The sequence below is a fragment of the Scheffersomyces coipomensis genome (genome assembly GCF_036884675.1).
Source record: "Scheffersomyces coipomensis strain NRRL Y-17651 chromosome Unknown DFJ63scaffold_1, whole genome shotgun sequence".
Classification (NCBI taxonomy): domain Eukaryota; kingdom Fungi; phylum Ascomycota; class Pichiomycetes; order Serinales; family Debaryomycetaceae; genus Scheffersomyces; species Scheffersomyces coipomensis.
Genome location: NW_027042892.1, coordinates 101,346 through 117,530, shown reverse-complemented (window position 1 = coordinate 117,530; position 16,185 = coordinate 101,346). Strand labels below are relative to the sequence as shown.

General features: G+C 30.4%; 6 protein-coding genes across 6 annotated transcripts; 4 read left to right on the top strand and 2 right to left on the bottom strand. All coding sequences in view use genetic code 12, as the record gives it.

The window, feature by feature from the left end:
* Positions 1–142: 142 nt before the first annotated feature.
* Positions 143–2,266, top strand: KIP2 (Kip2p; the record flags this gene model as incomplete). Its single annotated transcript, XM_064905531.1, has 1 exon — positions 143–2,266. The coding sequence occupies one exon, from the start codon at positions 143–145 to the stop codon at positions 2,264–2,266; it is 2,124 nt and encodes a 707-aa protein (XP_064764280.1).
* Positions 2,267–2,511: 245 nt separating this feature from the next.
* DFJ63DRAFT_310106 (uncharacterized protein) lies at positions 2,512–4,443 on the top strand (the record flags this gene model as incomplete). Its single annotated transcript, XM_064905530.1, has 1 exon — positions 2,512–4,443. One exon carries the CDS (start codon positions 2,512–2,514, stop codon positions 4,441–4,443), a length of 1,932 nt encoding a protein of 643 aa, XP_064764279.1.
* Positions 4,444–4,722: 279 nt separating this feature from the next.
* SLR1 (Slr1p) lies at positions 4,723–6,581 on the bottom strand. Its single transcript, XM_064906673.1, has 3 exons — positions 6,475–6,581; positions 5,308–5,519; positions 4,723–5,208 (listed from the first exon to the last, which is right to left on the bottom strand). Exons 1-3 carry the CDS (start codon positions 6,549–6,551, stop codon positions 4,853–4,855), a joined length of 645 nt encoding a protein of 214 aa, XP_064764278.1. The 5' UTR covers positions 6,552–6,581; the 3' UTR covers positions 4,723–4,852.
* Positions 6,582–8,024: 1,443 nt separating this feature from the next.
* Positions 8,025–11,975, top strand: SPT23 (Spt23p; the record flags this gene model as incomplete). The annotated part of the gene is made up of 1 exon (XM_064908704.1): positions 8,025–11,975. One exon carries the CDS (start codon positions 8,025–8,027, stop codon positions 11,973–11,975), a length of 3,951 nt encoding a protein of 1,316 aa, XP_064764277.1.
* A 511-nt stretch (positions 11,976–12,486) lies between these two features.
* Positions 12,487–13,282, top strand: HEM4 (uroporphyrinogen-III synthase; the record flags this gene model as incomplete). Its single annotated transcript, XM_064907679.1, has 2 exons — positions 12,487–13,159; positions 13,218–13,282. The coding sequence occupies 2 exons, from the start codon at positions 12,487–12,489 to the stop codon at positions 13,280–13,282; spliced, it is 738 nt and encodes a 245-aa protein (XP_064764276.1).
* A 55-nt stretch (positions 13,283–13,337) lies between these two features.
* DFJ63DRAFT_332443 (uncharacterized protein) lies at positions 13,338–14,540 on the bottom strand (the record flags this gene model as incomplete). The annotated part of the gene is made up of 1 exon (XM_064907678.1): positions 13,338–14,540. The coding sequence occupies one exon, from the start codon at positions 14,538–14,540 to the stop codon at positions 13,338–13,340; it is 1,203 nt and encodes a 400-aa protein (XP_064764275.1).
* Between the last annotated feature and the right edge of the window lie 1,645 nt (positions 14,541–16,185).

The following is a 16,185-nucleotide window of genomic DNA, read 5'->3' as shown; positions in this document are numbered from 1 at the left end:
CCAAAAATAACAATTATCATCCTTTCGTCTAATGTGTAAGTTGATTGAATTATAGTTGTAGATAATAATTAGAAGGATAAGAAACTGTTTTATGGTAATCTACATTACTAAAAAGGTCACAATAGAACATATCATATAAGTAATGTCAAGTCAGAGAACTCCATTACGGACCAGAGCTTCGTTTACAGGACCTATATCATCCACCCCTTCCAATCAAACTACGGTTCCAAGAGCCAGTTATACCGAATTAAGGCCTCCGTCTCGAACATTCAGAACATCATCACCTCGAGTTGGTCCTTTAAGTAATTCTCAAATATCACAATCACAATCTCGATCAAGACCTGGTTCAGCTTTAGGAACAATTGGAAGTAGTCGACCAAGTACACCTTCTTTCACTAGAAATCATGAACCTTATACAGGTACTATAACAGTATCGATAAGACCCAATCCTCATAGTTATAATCCTTCACAGTCAAATGCTTGGGAAGTTGATCATTTTTCCAATACCATTACTCATACAGGTGATCTCAGTACTTTTTCATTTGATAATGTTTTCCCACCTCGAATTGAATTAACGAATAAAGAAGTTTATGATAAGAGTTGTTCCAATATCGTTCAGAATTTCATAAATAATGGTTATAATGGGACTGTATTTGCATATGGGATGACCGGGTCTGGTAAGACGTTTTCTATGAAGGGTGATGTGGGAGATCCTGGATTTGTAGAATTAACAATTGATGATATTTTTAATAAGATTGAAACTGATAAATTTCATAAAGAGTATGAGATATCAGTTAATTACTTGGAAATTTATAATGAGAAAGTGATTGATTTATTAGAAGTTAATAATGTGATGAATTCAGATTTAAAAATAAGAGATGATCCTATTCATGGGACAAAAATAGTAGGGATATCAAATCCAATTATAACTACTAAAGATCAATTATTACAATTAATCAAGAAAGGGGATAATAATAGAAAAACAAGTGCCACTGATTTCAATGCTCGTTCATCAAGATCTCATTCCATCCTTCAAATAAGACTTTCAACTATAGATCTTATAAATAAAACTGAACAACATGCTACCCTTTCATTATGTGATTTAGCAGGTTCAGAAAGAGCAACTTCAAATGTGGAAAGAAGAAAAGAAGGGGCATTCATTAATAAATCATTATTAGCATTATCAACTGTCATAAGTAAATTATCCATGATGTCAAATGGGAATGGTAATAGTGAACATATACCATATCGTGATTCTAAATTAACAAGATTATTACAACCTGCCTTATCAGGATCTTCATTAATTCTGATCCTTTGTACGATTCATTTAGGTTCAGCTACATTGAATCAACTGTTTGTAGCAGAAACTTATAATACATTAAGATTTGCTACGAGGGCTAAAGATATTATCATAACCGTGGAAAAGAATTCAACATCAAAATTAAGTGATAGTGATTCATTTAAGATTATTGAAGAATTAAAGAGAACGATTGAAAATCAAAATAATGAAATAACGATATTGAAATTGAATACGAATAATGATAGTCACAATACTAGTCCAAGTAGTAGTGAAGATTATCCAATGATTGATAATTCCCGACTTTCAGATCTTGAAGCCGAGAATAGAATATTACATGAGAAATTAGAACATTTTACAAGGTTGACAGATTTACAAAAGACTGAAACTGTGATATTGAAAAATGATACTTTAAATGATATACTAGGATCAGGATCTCATTCGCTGCAAATGGTAATGGCTAATTTTGAAGAATATTATAAGAGGGTCAATTATGAAATTGAAGAATATAAAGGATACATTAACCATTTAGAATCACAATTGAAGCATGCGTACGAACAGAATGCTACCATGCCACCCCATAACAATAATAATAATAATAATAATGAATTACTGAAATTTGCTAGTAAACATTTTGAAGCTATTTTGAAAGATCAAGAAGAAGAAATCCTACAATTAAAGGAAATGCTTAAAGATAAAGATCATATTATCAAGGGATTAACCAAGAGTACAAAGTTAAGACGATTAGCAGATTCAAACTCTGCTAACATTAGCGTGGTATCTCTGGGATCTAATAATGATCATCAACTGGGCCCCAAACCAATCGTTAAAATGGCTAGTTCCATGACCTCCCCCACCAGATCCAACAAAGAAAACGAGAGATACTTACGCGAGTTCAACATTAGTCCTAGGAAACCCAAAGCTACCATTGATATCTCTGAAACCAATGGGATTAAGTTCGTTATATAGATTGTGTAAAATGTATTAAAGTGATAGACGCAAATTATTTTTTCGAATCGTTATCAAAATAAATTTGATTTTGTGTATGTTCATTAAATTTTTACGATAACAAAAAAAAAAGACAAAAATTTATGAGCCACTCCAAATTGATTAGTCAATTTTAGAAATATCAACACAAATTGTAAGATTTATCATCAAAATACGATTGGATAGTTCAATTATAGGTATAATCTAGACCCATTCCCATCCCATATATGAAAAGACTATTTGGAAGACATTCAAGAGCAAACTCAAGTCATGGCACGAGTAATCCTTCTTCTTCTTCTTCTTCAGTGACAAGTTCTCATGTAAAGCCAGTTGTGGATAGAAGATTCAGTGCTCCTACTTATGCTACGGAATTACTTCATTCTAATAGTTCCAGTTCAGCCCCATCATCGGGTTCTTCTTCTTCTTCGAGATATTCAAGTGGTGAAAGTGCTGTGATTGATGATGATGATAGTATCTCTCCTCAAACTTCAATGGATAATGAGTCAGTGGCATTATCTGAAACTGATACTTTATATTATGATAAACGTCATAGACTTGAATTACAAGAGACATATAATGATAATTTCACGTTATATCTTCCCTTTATCATTCGACAGATGAGAATTGAATCTCAAAGACTTAATACTGCTATTCATCAATCACTTCATACAGAATACGATACTACTGATTCAACCACAAGATCTTCTACACCTCATGAATCGGATAACTCGGCGCAAAATAGATATCATACCAATCCATTGTATGATTTAGATGATTTAGATGATGATTTACCCACTATTATAGATGAATCAATCACGGTAGATCCGTCAGTTGCTAATAATTTAATCTTAAATAAATCAACATCAAAATTCAATTTAAAAAGAGATGTTATAGTAGTAACTGAATTCATGAAAAATAATACTTATGTATTCACTAGTAATGCATCATTTGAATTATTTAAAAGTTTAAGATCGAATATAAAGAAAGATCGTAAGAATCTGGTTATTGTTTATGATAAAGGGGGTAGTATACGGCGATTATCCAATGTTAAACGAGAAGATTTCAATACCAATGATCGAACATCGATATCGGCCAATAAAGAATACATTATTGATGATCGACAACATATTGTACCTTTAAATTATAAAGTTAAAGGATTAGGATTACCCTTATTCAAAATTCAAGTTCCATATATGTCAACCTTCAAAAAGAATGCTCCATTTATGATATTTAAAAAATATCGAGAAATCCCCACTCAACCACTTAAACAAGATTATGAGAATGGAAGATCATCATCATCACTGAAGCATGCGGATAAGGAGAAAGATGAATCAGATAATTATGAATCTTATAATTTCTGTACCATTTATTCTAAATTCTTTCAACGAGTTCGACGATTCATATTTCATTTCAAATATATTAATAAACATAATCAAGTGGAAGAATTCAAAGTGATAATGTTTTTAAATAATTATAAACCTTATGCTGATTTCAATTATAGAAATACTCGATTTAGAATCATCGGTCCTGCTATTCCTAGTGGATACATTATGAATTATAATCCTCATTTACGATTATTAATCATTGATGATGATAAACCTTCCTTATGTGATAATTTGATTAATAAAAAACCAGGATTTGAAATCCTGAAAATGATTAAAAGAAGCAGTAGTAATGGAAGTACCAATGAGGATTCAGTTGATACTAATGATATTGTTGTTATTGGATCTACCACTTATACCAATGCATATCCTAATCCTAATCTGGCATTGATGCAAGATTCACCATTCTTGAATACAGGAGTGGAACAGAAACATTCCTATATCAGTGATAAATTACCTCCATTTGGAGCTTTTAAAGATGCCTTACTTTATCTTCGAGAACCATCAAATATCTTACCCAAGAAGTATTCTGAAGCAGGGAAGATTCAAGTTTATCAAGATAATCTGGCTATAAGAGATCATGATAATCTCGATAGTACCTTATCATTTGATGTAGATTCAATGGTGTTGACATGTGTATTATGTACACTTCGAGAAGTATCGATTCGAAATTCAAATAAAGCTCCAAATAGTAATCTTGGAGTAGTAGGTAGATTTGGAGCTTTCCCAGTTCAAAGTCCTGGAGTTACTGCATTTGGATTTGCAGCTGGATTATAGAGGAAAAGACAGAGAAAAATTACAACTATTACTGCAATTCACTTTGGAAATGATGAATATTATATATAGCGATTATTTATTATAGATGTTTGTGAATTTAGGTATTTTTTTTTTTTTCATTACCCCACTGTAAATTTTGCGTGTATATCTTTTTTTTAGCGGTTAAATCCTAATTTGTAAAATATTAGGAACCACATTTTTTTTTACTACAATAACCAATTTAATGAAGGGGGCAAATAAGCTTTTTCTATTTAATAAGGTTTTCGTTCGATCTTGTCGAAACGATTAACCTTCTTCTTTGTTATTTTATACAACTATATACTCTTTTATTAAGTTTTATTTTAAAAAGGAGCAGAAAGACGAGGATTGAACATTTTAAAAAGGAGCAGAAAGACGAGGATTGAACATTTTAAAAACGTTCTGGAGATCTGGATCTATCTCTTCTACTTGGAGATCTAGATGGAGATCTGGAATATGGTTTTCTTTCACTTGAACCACGATCTTCACCTTCTCTACTACGATCATCACCATCTCTTCCACGGTCATCACGGTATCCACCACGACCACCTCTGTAATCGCCATATCCACCACGACTTCCACTATATCCACCACGACCACCTTCATATCCACCACGACCACCTCTGTAATCACCGTAACCTCCACGGCCACCTTCATATCCACCACGACCACCTCTTGGTGCATAACCGTATCCACCTCTTGGAGCGTATCCACGGTCACCATATCCTCCTCTTGGAGCATAACCACGATCACCATATCCTCCTCTTGGAGCGTATCCACGATCACCATATCCTCCTCTTGGAGCATAACCACGATCGCCATATCCTCCTCTTGGAGCATAACCACCTCTGAATGCACCTCTTGGAGCTCTAACGGCATAAGGATCACTTCTAGCAATTTGAACCACTAAACCATCTTTTAAAGAGTATGGTAAGGTTTTACCATCTAAATCTAAGGCTTTTTCCATACTTTCATAATCTTTATATTCTACAAAAGCATATTTTTCACCATCATCAGTTCTTGGAGGTGGGATATCTAATCTTACTAAATCTCCATATCTAAAATTTTAGTTAGTTGATTGTAATTCTTTTTTTGAATATTATTTTAACTTATAATCTTATAATCATTTGGAAAAATTGACTTAGAAACATAAGATAAAATGAAATAAAGTGTTTATACACATATATATATATAACAAATAAATATTTTTTTTTTATAAAATCTTATTAATTGAAATGATTAATCTTTTTGTTTGATGATGAATTTATTTTGTTTTGTTTGATTTGTTCTTTTTTGGGGCGAATTTGATTGTGATTTGAAAATTGAATCTATACTAATGACAAGTGATCATGATGTATATGAATAGAAAGGAGGGAGGATGGGGTTAAAGGAAGGAAGGAAGGAAGGAATAAAAGGGAAGGAAATATGACAAGCTGGTCATTGGAAGGGAAGGAGGTAAGGAGGGAATGATGGAAATGAAGAATGAGGATTGAAATGGATAAAGGATGATGGAATGGAGGAGGAAGGAAAGGGAAAGGAGATTAGAATAAAGGAATGATGGAAGGAAGGAAGGAAGGAAGGAAGGAAATATGCTTAAGGGAATGAAATGAAATGAATTGAATTGAACTGATGGGAATTGGAAGGATTTTGATTGAATTGAAAGGATGATAAATTAAATCAGTTAGTATGAGAAGAAATAAGAGAAAGAAAAGAATTAGAGATAGATAGAAACCAATTAAGAAATCAACAAATCATCAAAATTAAAAAAAGACCATAGCAATAGCAACAAAAAAGCGTCAACACCAAAACACTAGAAGAATCAAATTAATCAAAATAAACGATATACTAAACAGTGGTTCGGAATAGATAGGATTGATTGATTGATTGATTGAATACTATTCTTCTTTACTGATTAATATATCATTTGATTAAGTTTTCAATTGTTAAGAAATTAAATAAAATAAGTATTTGTAATAATATAAGCGTATTATATTATATTAAAGGGATACATACTGTTCGAAGTCAGGAGCTAAATCAGCAGCCTTGGTATCTTTGTTGAAACCAGTGACGTATAACGTATTCTTTGGCATTATAAATGATTGATTGATTGATTGATTGATTGATTGATTTAGAATGAAGAAGAGTAAGAGGAAGTAAGAGGGTTATGAAAGTTGCCGTTGTTGAAAATGTCAGTCATGGTATTGAATGAAAAAAAAATGTTTTGGTGAAGTTTACACGACCTCCAAAGTCATATGACTTTAGTCATATGATTTATCATGTGACTAAATGTAGAAAAAAAAAGAAACGATTTTTAAAATGTAAAAAAAAAAAAGAAATGACCATTTTTACACGACTCTCTTAAATGGAAAAAAAAAAGCCCAACATTTTTTTTTGGAGACTAAAAGGTTAAAAAGGGGAATTTTAGTTTCCTGTATATAACCTTATATAGTATATACCGAAAAAAAAAGGCCAAAATTCGATTTGATTCTATTTCACAAAGCAATTATTATGTTTAGTCAGTAAATAGTTAATAGTTAATAGTGTAGAATAGGGGAAATTTAAAGAATGATCAATTTGATCCACTAACAACTTTAACCTGTTAATTAATTAAATTAATTGTTGTATACGTGTTTAGACGTTAGTTAGTTAGTAGTTAAGGTTAGTTCTTGTGTAATTTATCGCTGTTAAACCAAATTTTTACACACACCGACTCCCACTCCCACTCCCACACACTCTAAATAAATAAATAAAGAGGATGCGAAAACCAAGCAATCCAACAAACTTAAACACTAATCTTTAAGTTTATAATTGTAGTAGTATCTATAGATGATTGATAGTGATTATTCAGTTGGTTAATCAGATCTAATCGTATTGAATGTAATTGGTCTACTTAGTTAACTATTAGTGTAAATCTATCTCTCTATCTCTTCACTTAACTTCACTTCATCCTAATCGAATAGCTTAAAATATTTTAGGGACAAACACAAAATAAAAAATAAAATAAAAAAAATAAAAAAATTGACTGACAAAAAAAAAGAAAAGAAAAGAAAAAAAAAAAAATGCTTTGGCGCACACTAAAAGTGTCAGAGTACAACAAATTCAAAAATAAAATAAAAAAAAATTATTCCTAAATTTAATGGCAGCACGTAATTAAAATAAACAATTCAATTTCAATTTTACAACGGCAAACCATAGCAAAGTAAAGCAAACTATAACGGCAGATACCCATCCCATTTCATTCATCCATCAAATCTGATTGTTGATTATTCTGTGTGTAACTGTGTGTTAATCTGTTTCAATTTTAGAAAAAATCCACCCGCTCTTTTATATTAATAGGTACCCAAATTTTCATTTTATATTTTTGGCTGCCTAACTTTTTGATTGATTCCTTTTTACAACATCCATCAACGTTTTATATCACAAGGGATCATCCATCCATCCATCCATCCATCAATCAATCAATAGACTTGACATATCCATCCAAACTGATCTTATAAATCTTCAACAGAACTAATAAATCATTCATTCATTCATCCATCCATACCTACCTTTCTTCATTCATCATGTCGTCAACCATAAAGAATGAAAATGGTAATTCTAATAATAACCCTTTATTAGATCCTACTTTTCTTGACACATTCCAATCTAATCTATTGGGTACCACGAATGAAGATCAAGATATCCTTGATGAATTCCTAGATCAAAGAGTTTATGATTCAATGGGAACTAATACTCCAATATCAGGAAGTCAAGTTAAATTAGAACAACATGATTTAATCGATAGTTTATTTCCTATAGTTGATCAATCAAATCATAATCAAAACAATACCAATAATAATAATAATAATAATAATGACTATTTATACTTAGATACCCTCAACTTTCAACCTAACTCATCCATCAATAATAATAATAATAATAATAATAATCAATCTACTAATACCAACTATACAAGTCCCTTGGATCAAAAATTAATCAATAATGAAAGCCCTCTTTCCACTTATTCAAATGGTTCTCAAGATATTCATCACCATCAACATCATCATCAACATCATCATCAACATCAACCTCAACTGTTCAATTTCAATGGTAATCAAAATGTTTCACCCTTATCAGACTATGACTATGTTCGTGATGAATTATCAAAATTGAAATTCGGTAATCATTTCATGAATGTTTGTCCTGAATCTATTAATATCCCTCATCCATCATATCTTGATTTTTCTCCAGAAGCTTTAGCAAAATTACCTTATAATTTACAAATTTCAAATTTACCAAATTATTCAAGAGTTGAAACTCAAATTAAATTAAAATTCTCTTTAAGTCCTCCTCCTCCTCAAGTCCTTTTACATATCCCTCAAGATTTAATTTCAAAAAATAAATTTTGTTTAAATGAAAATATTAATGATTTATCTCAAAAATTAAAAGAAAATTTATTATATTTAGATGCTTATGTTTTAACATCTGATTTATCAAAATCTTGTAATATTTGTTCAAGATGTATAAAAAGAGAACAAAAAAGAGCTTCAAGAAGAAAAACTGGATTTGAATTAAATAATGAAAATAATAATGAATCAATGGATAATACCAATACCAATAACGACAATAATAATGATAATTTATCTACTAACTATAATACTCCAAATTCAGTAGTTAAAAATAATCCAAATTCTTGGGCTGATGATAAAATGATGAAAAAAGGTATAATCTTCAATTGTAAAGAAATTGTTTCTTTCCCTCCTCCAACTGGGTTAAATAATGATTCAAGTAAATCATTAGAATTATCAGCTAGAATTATATGTTATTGTAGACATCATAAAGAATCGGATGGATTTAAATTATTATTTGTCATTAAAAATAGTGAAGGTTTAGTGGTTGGTAAACAATTATCTTCACCAATTATGATTATGGATAGAAAGAAAAATACGGCTTCTATTAGAAATGAAAATTCAATGCCAAATTCAGTAGCTGGTTCTTCAACTAATTTACAAGGTTTAAATACAAGTTTTGGAAGTGAATCATCTTCTTCAAGAAATGGTGGAATAATAAGATCGAATCAAGATATCAAAAAGAAAAAATCAAATTCAGATAGTGATGATCTTGATGATGATAAAAGTCCTTTACAACATTTATCTCCTAATTCAATTGATGAATCTGCTTCAGAAATTCAAACTAATACTGATACTGATGGTCGTTCATTAAAGAGAAAGAAATTATCCATTGATGATGCGTTTAATTCTTCAACTAATCCAATGTTTAATGGAAGTTCAAATGGATTCTCTCCATTAAGTAATAGTGATACCAATACTTCAACAACTAATCATAATGTATTACTTAAACCAAATCAACAAAATAATAATAATGGTATGATTCTTCATGCTCCAAATTTCTCTAATGGTTTATCACCTTTAACTCATCCAAATTCTCAAGGTTTAACCAATAATAATAGTAATGATCTTAATAATATTCAATCATCAAATATGCCCTACATTCAAAGAATCATTCCAGCCCAAGGTCCAATCAGAGGAGGTATCGAAGTGACATTATTAGGATTTAATTTCCGTCCTGGTTTAAAAGTTAAATTCGGGGCTAATATGGCTTTAGCTACTCATTGTTGGTCAGATACAACTATTGTAACTTATTTACCAGCTGCTGCTCAACCAGGTCAAGTATTAGTAAGTTTTGAAAATCATGATAATAGTGGTATTATTGTTAGTAGTGCTCAACAACAACAACAAATCTTTACTTATACTGATGATACTGATAGACAATTGATTGAATTGGCTTTACAAATTGTGGGATTAAAGATGAATGGTAAATTAGAGGATGCAAGAAATATTGCTAAACGTATTGTTGGTAGTGATGCTACTGGTAAATCACCTAATAATAGTATTTCTGGTGGAAGTGTTAGTAATACTGATCAATTATCAACATCAACTAATCAAGCTAATAATGATTGGTTTGATAGTGCTCATAAAGCAGTTCAAGAATTATCAAATCCAAATTCATCAACTGAAGAAATATTAATTACATTCCTTTCCTTGGTTGATTTACCAAATTGTCCAATTATAATTCCAAATTGGCAATTATCAAATAAATTAGGTCAATCCTTATTACATTTAGCTACCTTGAAGAATTATAGTCAATTAATTAAATTCCTTATTAGACATGGATGTAAAATTGATTTACAAGATAATCAAGGATTAACTCCTTTATTCTTAGCTTCATTATGTGGACATCGTGATTTAATTAATATTTTTATTGATTGTAAATCAAATTGGAATTTGAAATTACAGAATGATAAATATTTGAAAGATTATTGTGATTTAAATGTATTGGATATCTTTAATAATTTAGAAGAAGTTCTTAATAGTGGTAATGAAAAAGATTTAACTGATGTGGGTAGTAATAACATTAATAATTCTGAACATAATAATAATGGTACTAATGATGATATTAATGATGATAAATTAAATAAATCAGTTAGTTTGGATTCATTAAATTCCATGTTTGCTATGAATTATGGTCGTCATATTTCCAAGATGGTTATGCAAGAAAATTCTCATAATCATTCTAATCCAATTAATTTAAATTATTTTGATAATAATGCTATTAGAAGAGAATATTTTGAAAATTCAGATTTAAATAATAATAATAATCAAGATTCAAATTCGGAATTTGCTGATTCTGAATATGAATCAGGGGATTATGATGAATTTAATAATGATTATGAAGATGAAGATGATTCATTTAATGATGATTATGATGATGAAGATGATTATGATGAAGAAGAAGAAGAAATCATTAATGAAGAAGATATGGAAGCTGATGATGAAAGAGAACAAGAAGATGAAGTTGATAATGAACAATTCATTGAAACTGGTTCATTAACTTCTGATTCAACTATTCGTTTAGGTTCAGGACCAAATTCCTCAATTTCAACTGCTGCATCAAGTGGAGGAGAAGAAAATGGTGAATCTTCAATTCAAGCTGGTATTTGGCAAAAAGTTAAAAATGTTTTCACAACTGAAAATGAAGAAGAAAATTTACCTGCTTATGATGATTTATTCCCATTTGGTCCATCAGCATTAAATTCAAAACCAAAAACTCAAATTGAAAGAACTTTAAATGAAGGTTCAAGTACTACTCATGAATCTAATACCACTACTATTGGAGCTAGTTCAACTGAACCATCTGATCCTCAAGATGATGCTGGAATTTCATCTGATTCTTCAGAAGATATGGTTATTTCATATATTAATCATCCTCGTAAAGCAGTTGAAAATGATAAAATGTTATTATTCTTTTGGATTCCTGCTTTAATTGTTATCTGTGGATTATTCTTCATGGTTAGTGTTATGGGTTATAGATTTGAATTCATTGAATCTATTAAATCAATGATTAGAACTACAATTGGAAATCTTATGGTTGGTAATGAAAGAATTGGAAGAGTATTTAAAACTGAAACTAGAAATGTTCTAGCTGAAACCAAACGATTGATTGTTAATAATTAAACCACTAATGACAAACTTATAAAAAAACACGACGACGAAAACAACAAAACAAAACAAAACAAAACAACAACAACGAATCTTATTTATCATTGGGGATCATGAGAAATACATTAAATTATTTCTGATATTATAATAGTTATGAAGTTATGAAATGTTTATTTTTATATTATTTTATTATTTTTATTTTTAATTTATTTTCTTATATTTTACTTATATTTACTTTTTTACTTTTAGTCTTTTTTCTCTTTTTTCATTTTGCTTATTTATTTATATACATACATATTCTGAGACTTGTTTTTATATAATTATCATCAATTCATTTTAATTTCATCTTTAGTTAGTTCATTTATTAGAAAATCTTTAATATAAATTTTACAATAAAAAATCTGTTTATATGTAGAGCTCGAGAAAATCAATAATCACACGTTAAAAAAAAATTATTTTTCACATCTTATCGTTAAAAATACAATCACCAGAACCATTTTGATCTAGAACAACTTTACATCCAGCCATGGCTCGTAGGACGGTGCTATTGCTTAAGAATAAGACAACACCGAGTGACAACTATGAACTTGAATTGAACCAATCTACAGACTATACACCAGTATTCATCCCATTATTAAGTCATGAAGGTATAAACACTGCTTCCACCATATCATATCTCCAATCAGATACATATCTTAACCCGTCTACCATATTCATCATAGCGTCTCAGAGAGGGGTGGAGATCTTAGCAGAATGTCTTGATAGTGTGGTTGATGACAGTGTCAAGAAGAGGATCTTGGATAAAGTCGGATACGCTGTGGGTCCTGCTACTGCTTCTCAATTATTAAAATTAGGATTTGTCAATATTAAAGGTGGTGATAATGCTGGTAATGGTGATAAATTAGCCGATTTGATTATTAATGATTTGAAACAAGACAACGAGAATGATCGTTTATGTGTATTTTTCACCGGTGAAGTTCATAGAGATATCATACCGAGAAAGTTAACTTCAGCTGGTCTTAAAGTTGATAAGAGAGTGATTTACACTACGGCTGTTAGAAAGGATATTGTAACTACATTTGATCAATTCATAACTACGAATCAAGTTAATGATGATTGGATTATTTTCTTTAGTCCTCAAGGTACAGAATATATCATTGATTATGTTAAACTTCATCAAACTCAATTTAAAATCGGGGGTGATTGGTCCTACTACTGAAACATACTTAATTGATCATGATATAATCCCAACCATAGTGGCTCCTAAACCAGATGCGATATCATTATATAATTCTATTCTTAAATATGATAATAATTTATAGATTCTGTACGTTAAAAGAAATATATATATTCATAATATCTAAAAACTCAGTCATATCACGTTTCTTTATATTCAAAAGTACGGGCATATAGGGTACTGCTGTGATCACCACGTATGTACCAACTCTTACAAGCTGTTTGATGTTCTGGTAAGAATGGTACCTCTACTAATTTAATCTGAAAGCGAGAAGATAATTCATTTAATATCAGAATCGTTTTCTCTGCTACACCAGAAGACCAATCAGGATTACTCAGATAATGAATTGTTTTTGTAACAATTGGTAACTGGAACAAAGCTTCATCTATGGTATAGTAAGGATCGATTGCAGTACCATGGAGATAAATTTCTTTAGCTCCCCATAAATATAGAACCCAATGATAATGCATTACAGGTATTTCAAACCCTATTAAGTAAAGCTTCTCTACATGTAATCGCACATCCAAATAAATCCTTCCAGATTGGAAATCTTGGAAAACTACCTTCTTTAAAGTGTTGTTATGATACAAGAATGGAGCCCAATTATGACTTGTGACTTGATCGTAACATTCAAATCCATGATCCACTAATTTCGGAAATTTATACTCACAGAATTCGTAACCGTCTAATCTAACTTTTTGTCCCAAATATAATTCTTCAATATTTTGTCCTAACCATGAAATTGAGATTGGAATATGGTGATTAACATTCCTATGATATTCAACTTCCTTTTCGTCTCTGGATAAATTATGAATCTTTGGTACAAGATCAGTATCAAATCTGAATCCAATACAATTCAAATCTTTGAAATACAATTCTGAAGGCATAACAAAACTATCCTTCTTCTGATGGGCAACAATCTTAAAAATGTAGAGCTTGAATTCGAAATTTCCAATTGCTTTAATGGCATTGGCCTTGAGTAACAAATCAGTCATTGAACTTCCATCATCCAAAAGTCCAAGTTTAAACTGCAAAGTTACGATCAAAGGTTCAGATGCCTCGTTGAATTTATGTGCATTATCAAAAAGGAATTGCAGAGAATCTTTATAGTTAGCTTCACTATTGTTATGGTATAAAATCTGACCTTCTGTGGGTACTTCTTTAATTAAAAGATTTTCAAAATCGTCATTCAAAGTTGTATCAACAAGAAGCACCAAGTTAGTGATTCCTTGAAGTTTATCAGGTAAAGGATCTTGATTTACCATTGATGGATCTTGAATGAATTGTTGATCAATTTCTTGAGCAATAGAATGGCTATGAGAGGTTTCAAATTCTTTAGTCATATTGCTTTTGTTGATAATATAACTATTTAAAAGTTTGAAAAAGATTACATTTTCAAGTATTTATAGTAGTTATTAATATGGTATAACAATAGTCTTTCGCTCAAAGCAGTTATGCTAGAAACTGTATGCTTGACCAATTATTCTGCTTCAATATTTTTCTAGATCTTTGCTCTGCTTCTATTTAGTTTTGGGCATCAATAGTGTAATTCAAGAACTCCTATAATATTTATAGCTTCCCATATTTACAGCGCATTCAATTTCCCGAAACGGTAATTTTTGTGGGTGCGAAAGCAGTTGCCATTTTTAGTTTAAGATCAGATTGTATCGCGTACACCAAAATAATCACAAATCCAATAACGAGAGACCCCCTTAACGTGAATTCTAATATCTAAATAAACGACTCATTCGTGTAGGATTACTTTAATTTGAAGGTATCAGTACATTGATACTGACTTTCATGTTCTTTCTATCTACTTTTTCTGGACTTACTGTAAGTGCATATTGCAGAAATCTAGTAAATATGCCTTTGGCTGCTTTTTCAAAAATTAATCATAAAAGTAGTAAAATCGATTCTAAAGACATTAAAAGTAGGTTTATTAGAGTTTGAATGGGGTCATTTTGATTAGAATGGTCTCTAAAGTGGTATAACTATATAAATTTTGATTGATTGATTGATTCAGTGATAGATCGCTTTTGTTAAGTTTTACAGCGTTTGTTCAGTTTTTGGCTGCCTTTTTTCTTTTTTTATGTGTTATTTCTTAACCTTTCTTCTCCCTTCTTTTCTTCTTCTTCTTTCTGTAGTTTATATTATCTTTATTTGATACTAACCATAAATAGTTATCTAAGGCAACTAATTAATCATAATATTAATGGATAACATTGGCTTAACGTCTGCTGAGCTCACTGGCATTATCCTCAACGAAATTCCAGAGCTAGGTGCAGATCAATTGGTTAACACCAAAATTGGAGTTATCTGCACTCGTTACAACATATTAAAAGAATTACCTGTATTAGCCGAAGAAGCTATTTATGCTAGTTGTTTAGGTGCCGAAAACCAAGAAAGATTTGACCAATTATTAAATGAATTAACTTCTGCCAAACTTAAGGATGAAGGAGATAATTTACCATTAGGTGATATTCATCAATATGGATACACCAAAGCAGTTAGTTTGCCAATTAATGATTCAAAGGTCAGCCTCAAATTAATTAGTTCTTTGTCGGATTTCATTAGACATTACAATGCAATTCGTGATAAAAAGGAGAGAGATGATATTAAAAAGCTGTTAAGAAAGTACTTAACCCAACGTAAAACTATTTTACCACACAAAACAGTTTACGGCTTTTTTCAACACTACTAAGGATATGTTTATACCCTTCACAAGAGGAATGTTCTTTTCCGCATACATAACCAAGTCGAAGAGTATTATGCTAATGATAAAGCTGATGGTGATGGTGCTAATGGTGACAATGATATAGAAAGCTACATCGGGTTGCTCAAAATTATTGACAACTTACTTCACGATTAGTAGTTGATATTTTATTGATATTAATAGTTTTTAGGTTAATGGTTAATTCGTGTTTAAATAGACTAAATATATATTGTGATTTATAAAATTTAAAATTTACTGATCTTACAACCAAAGTT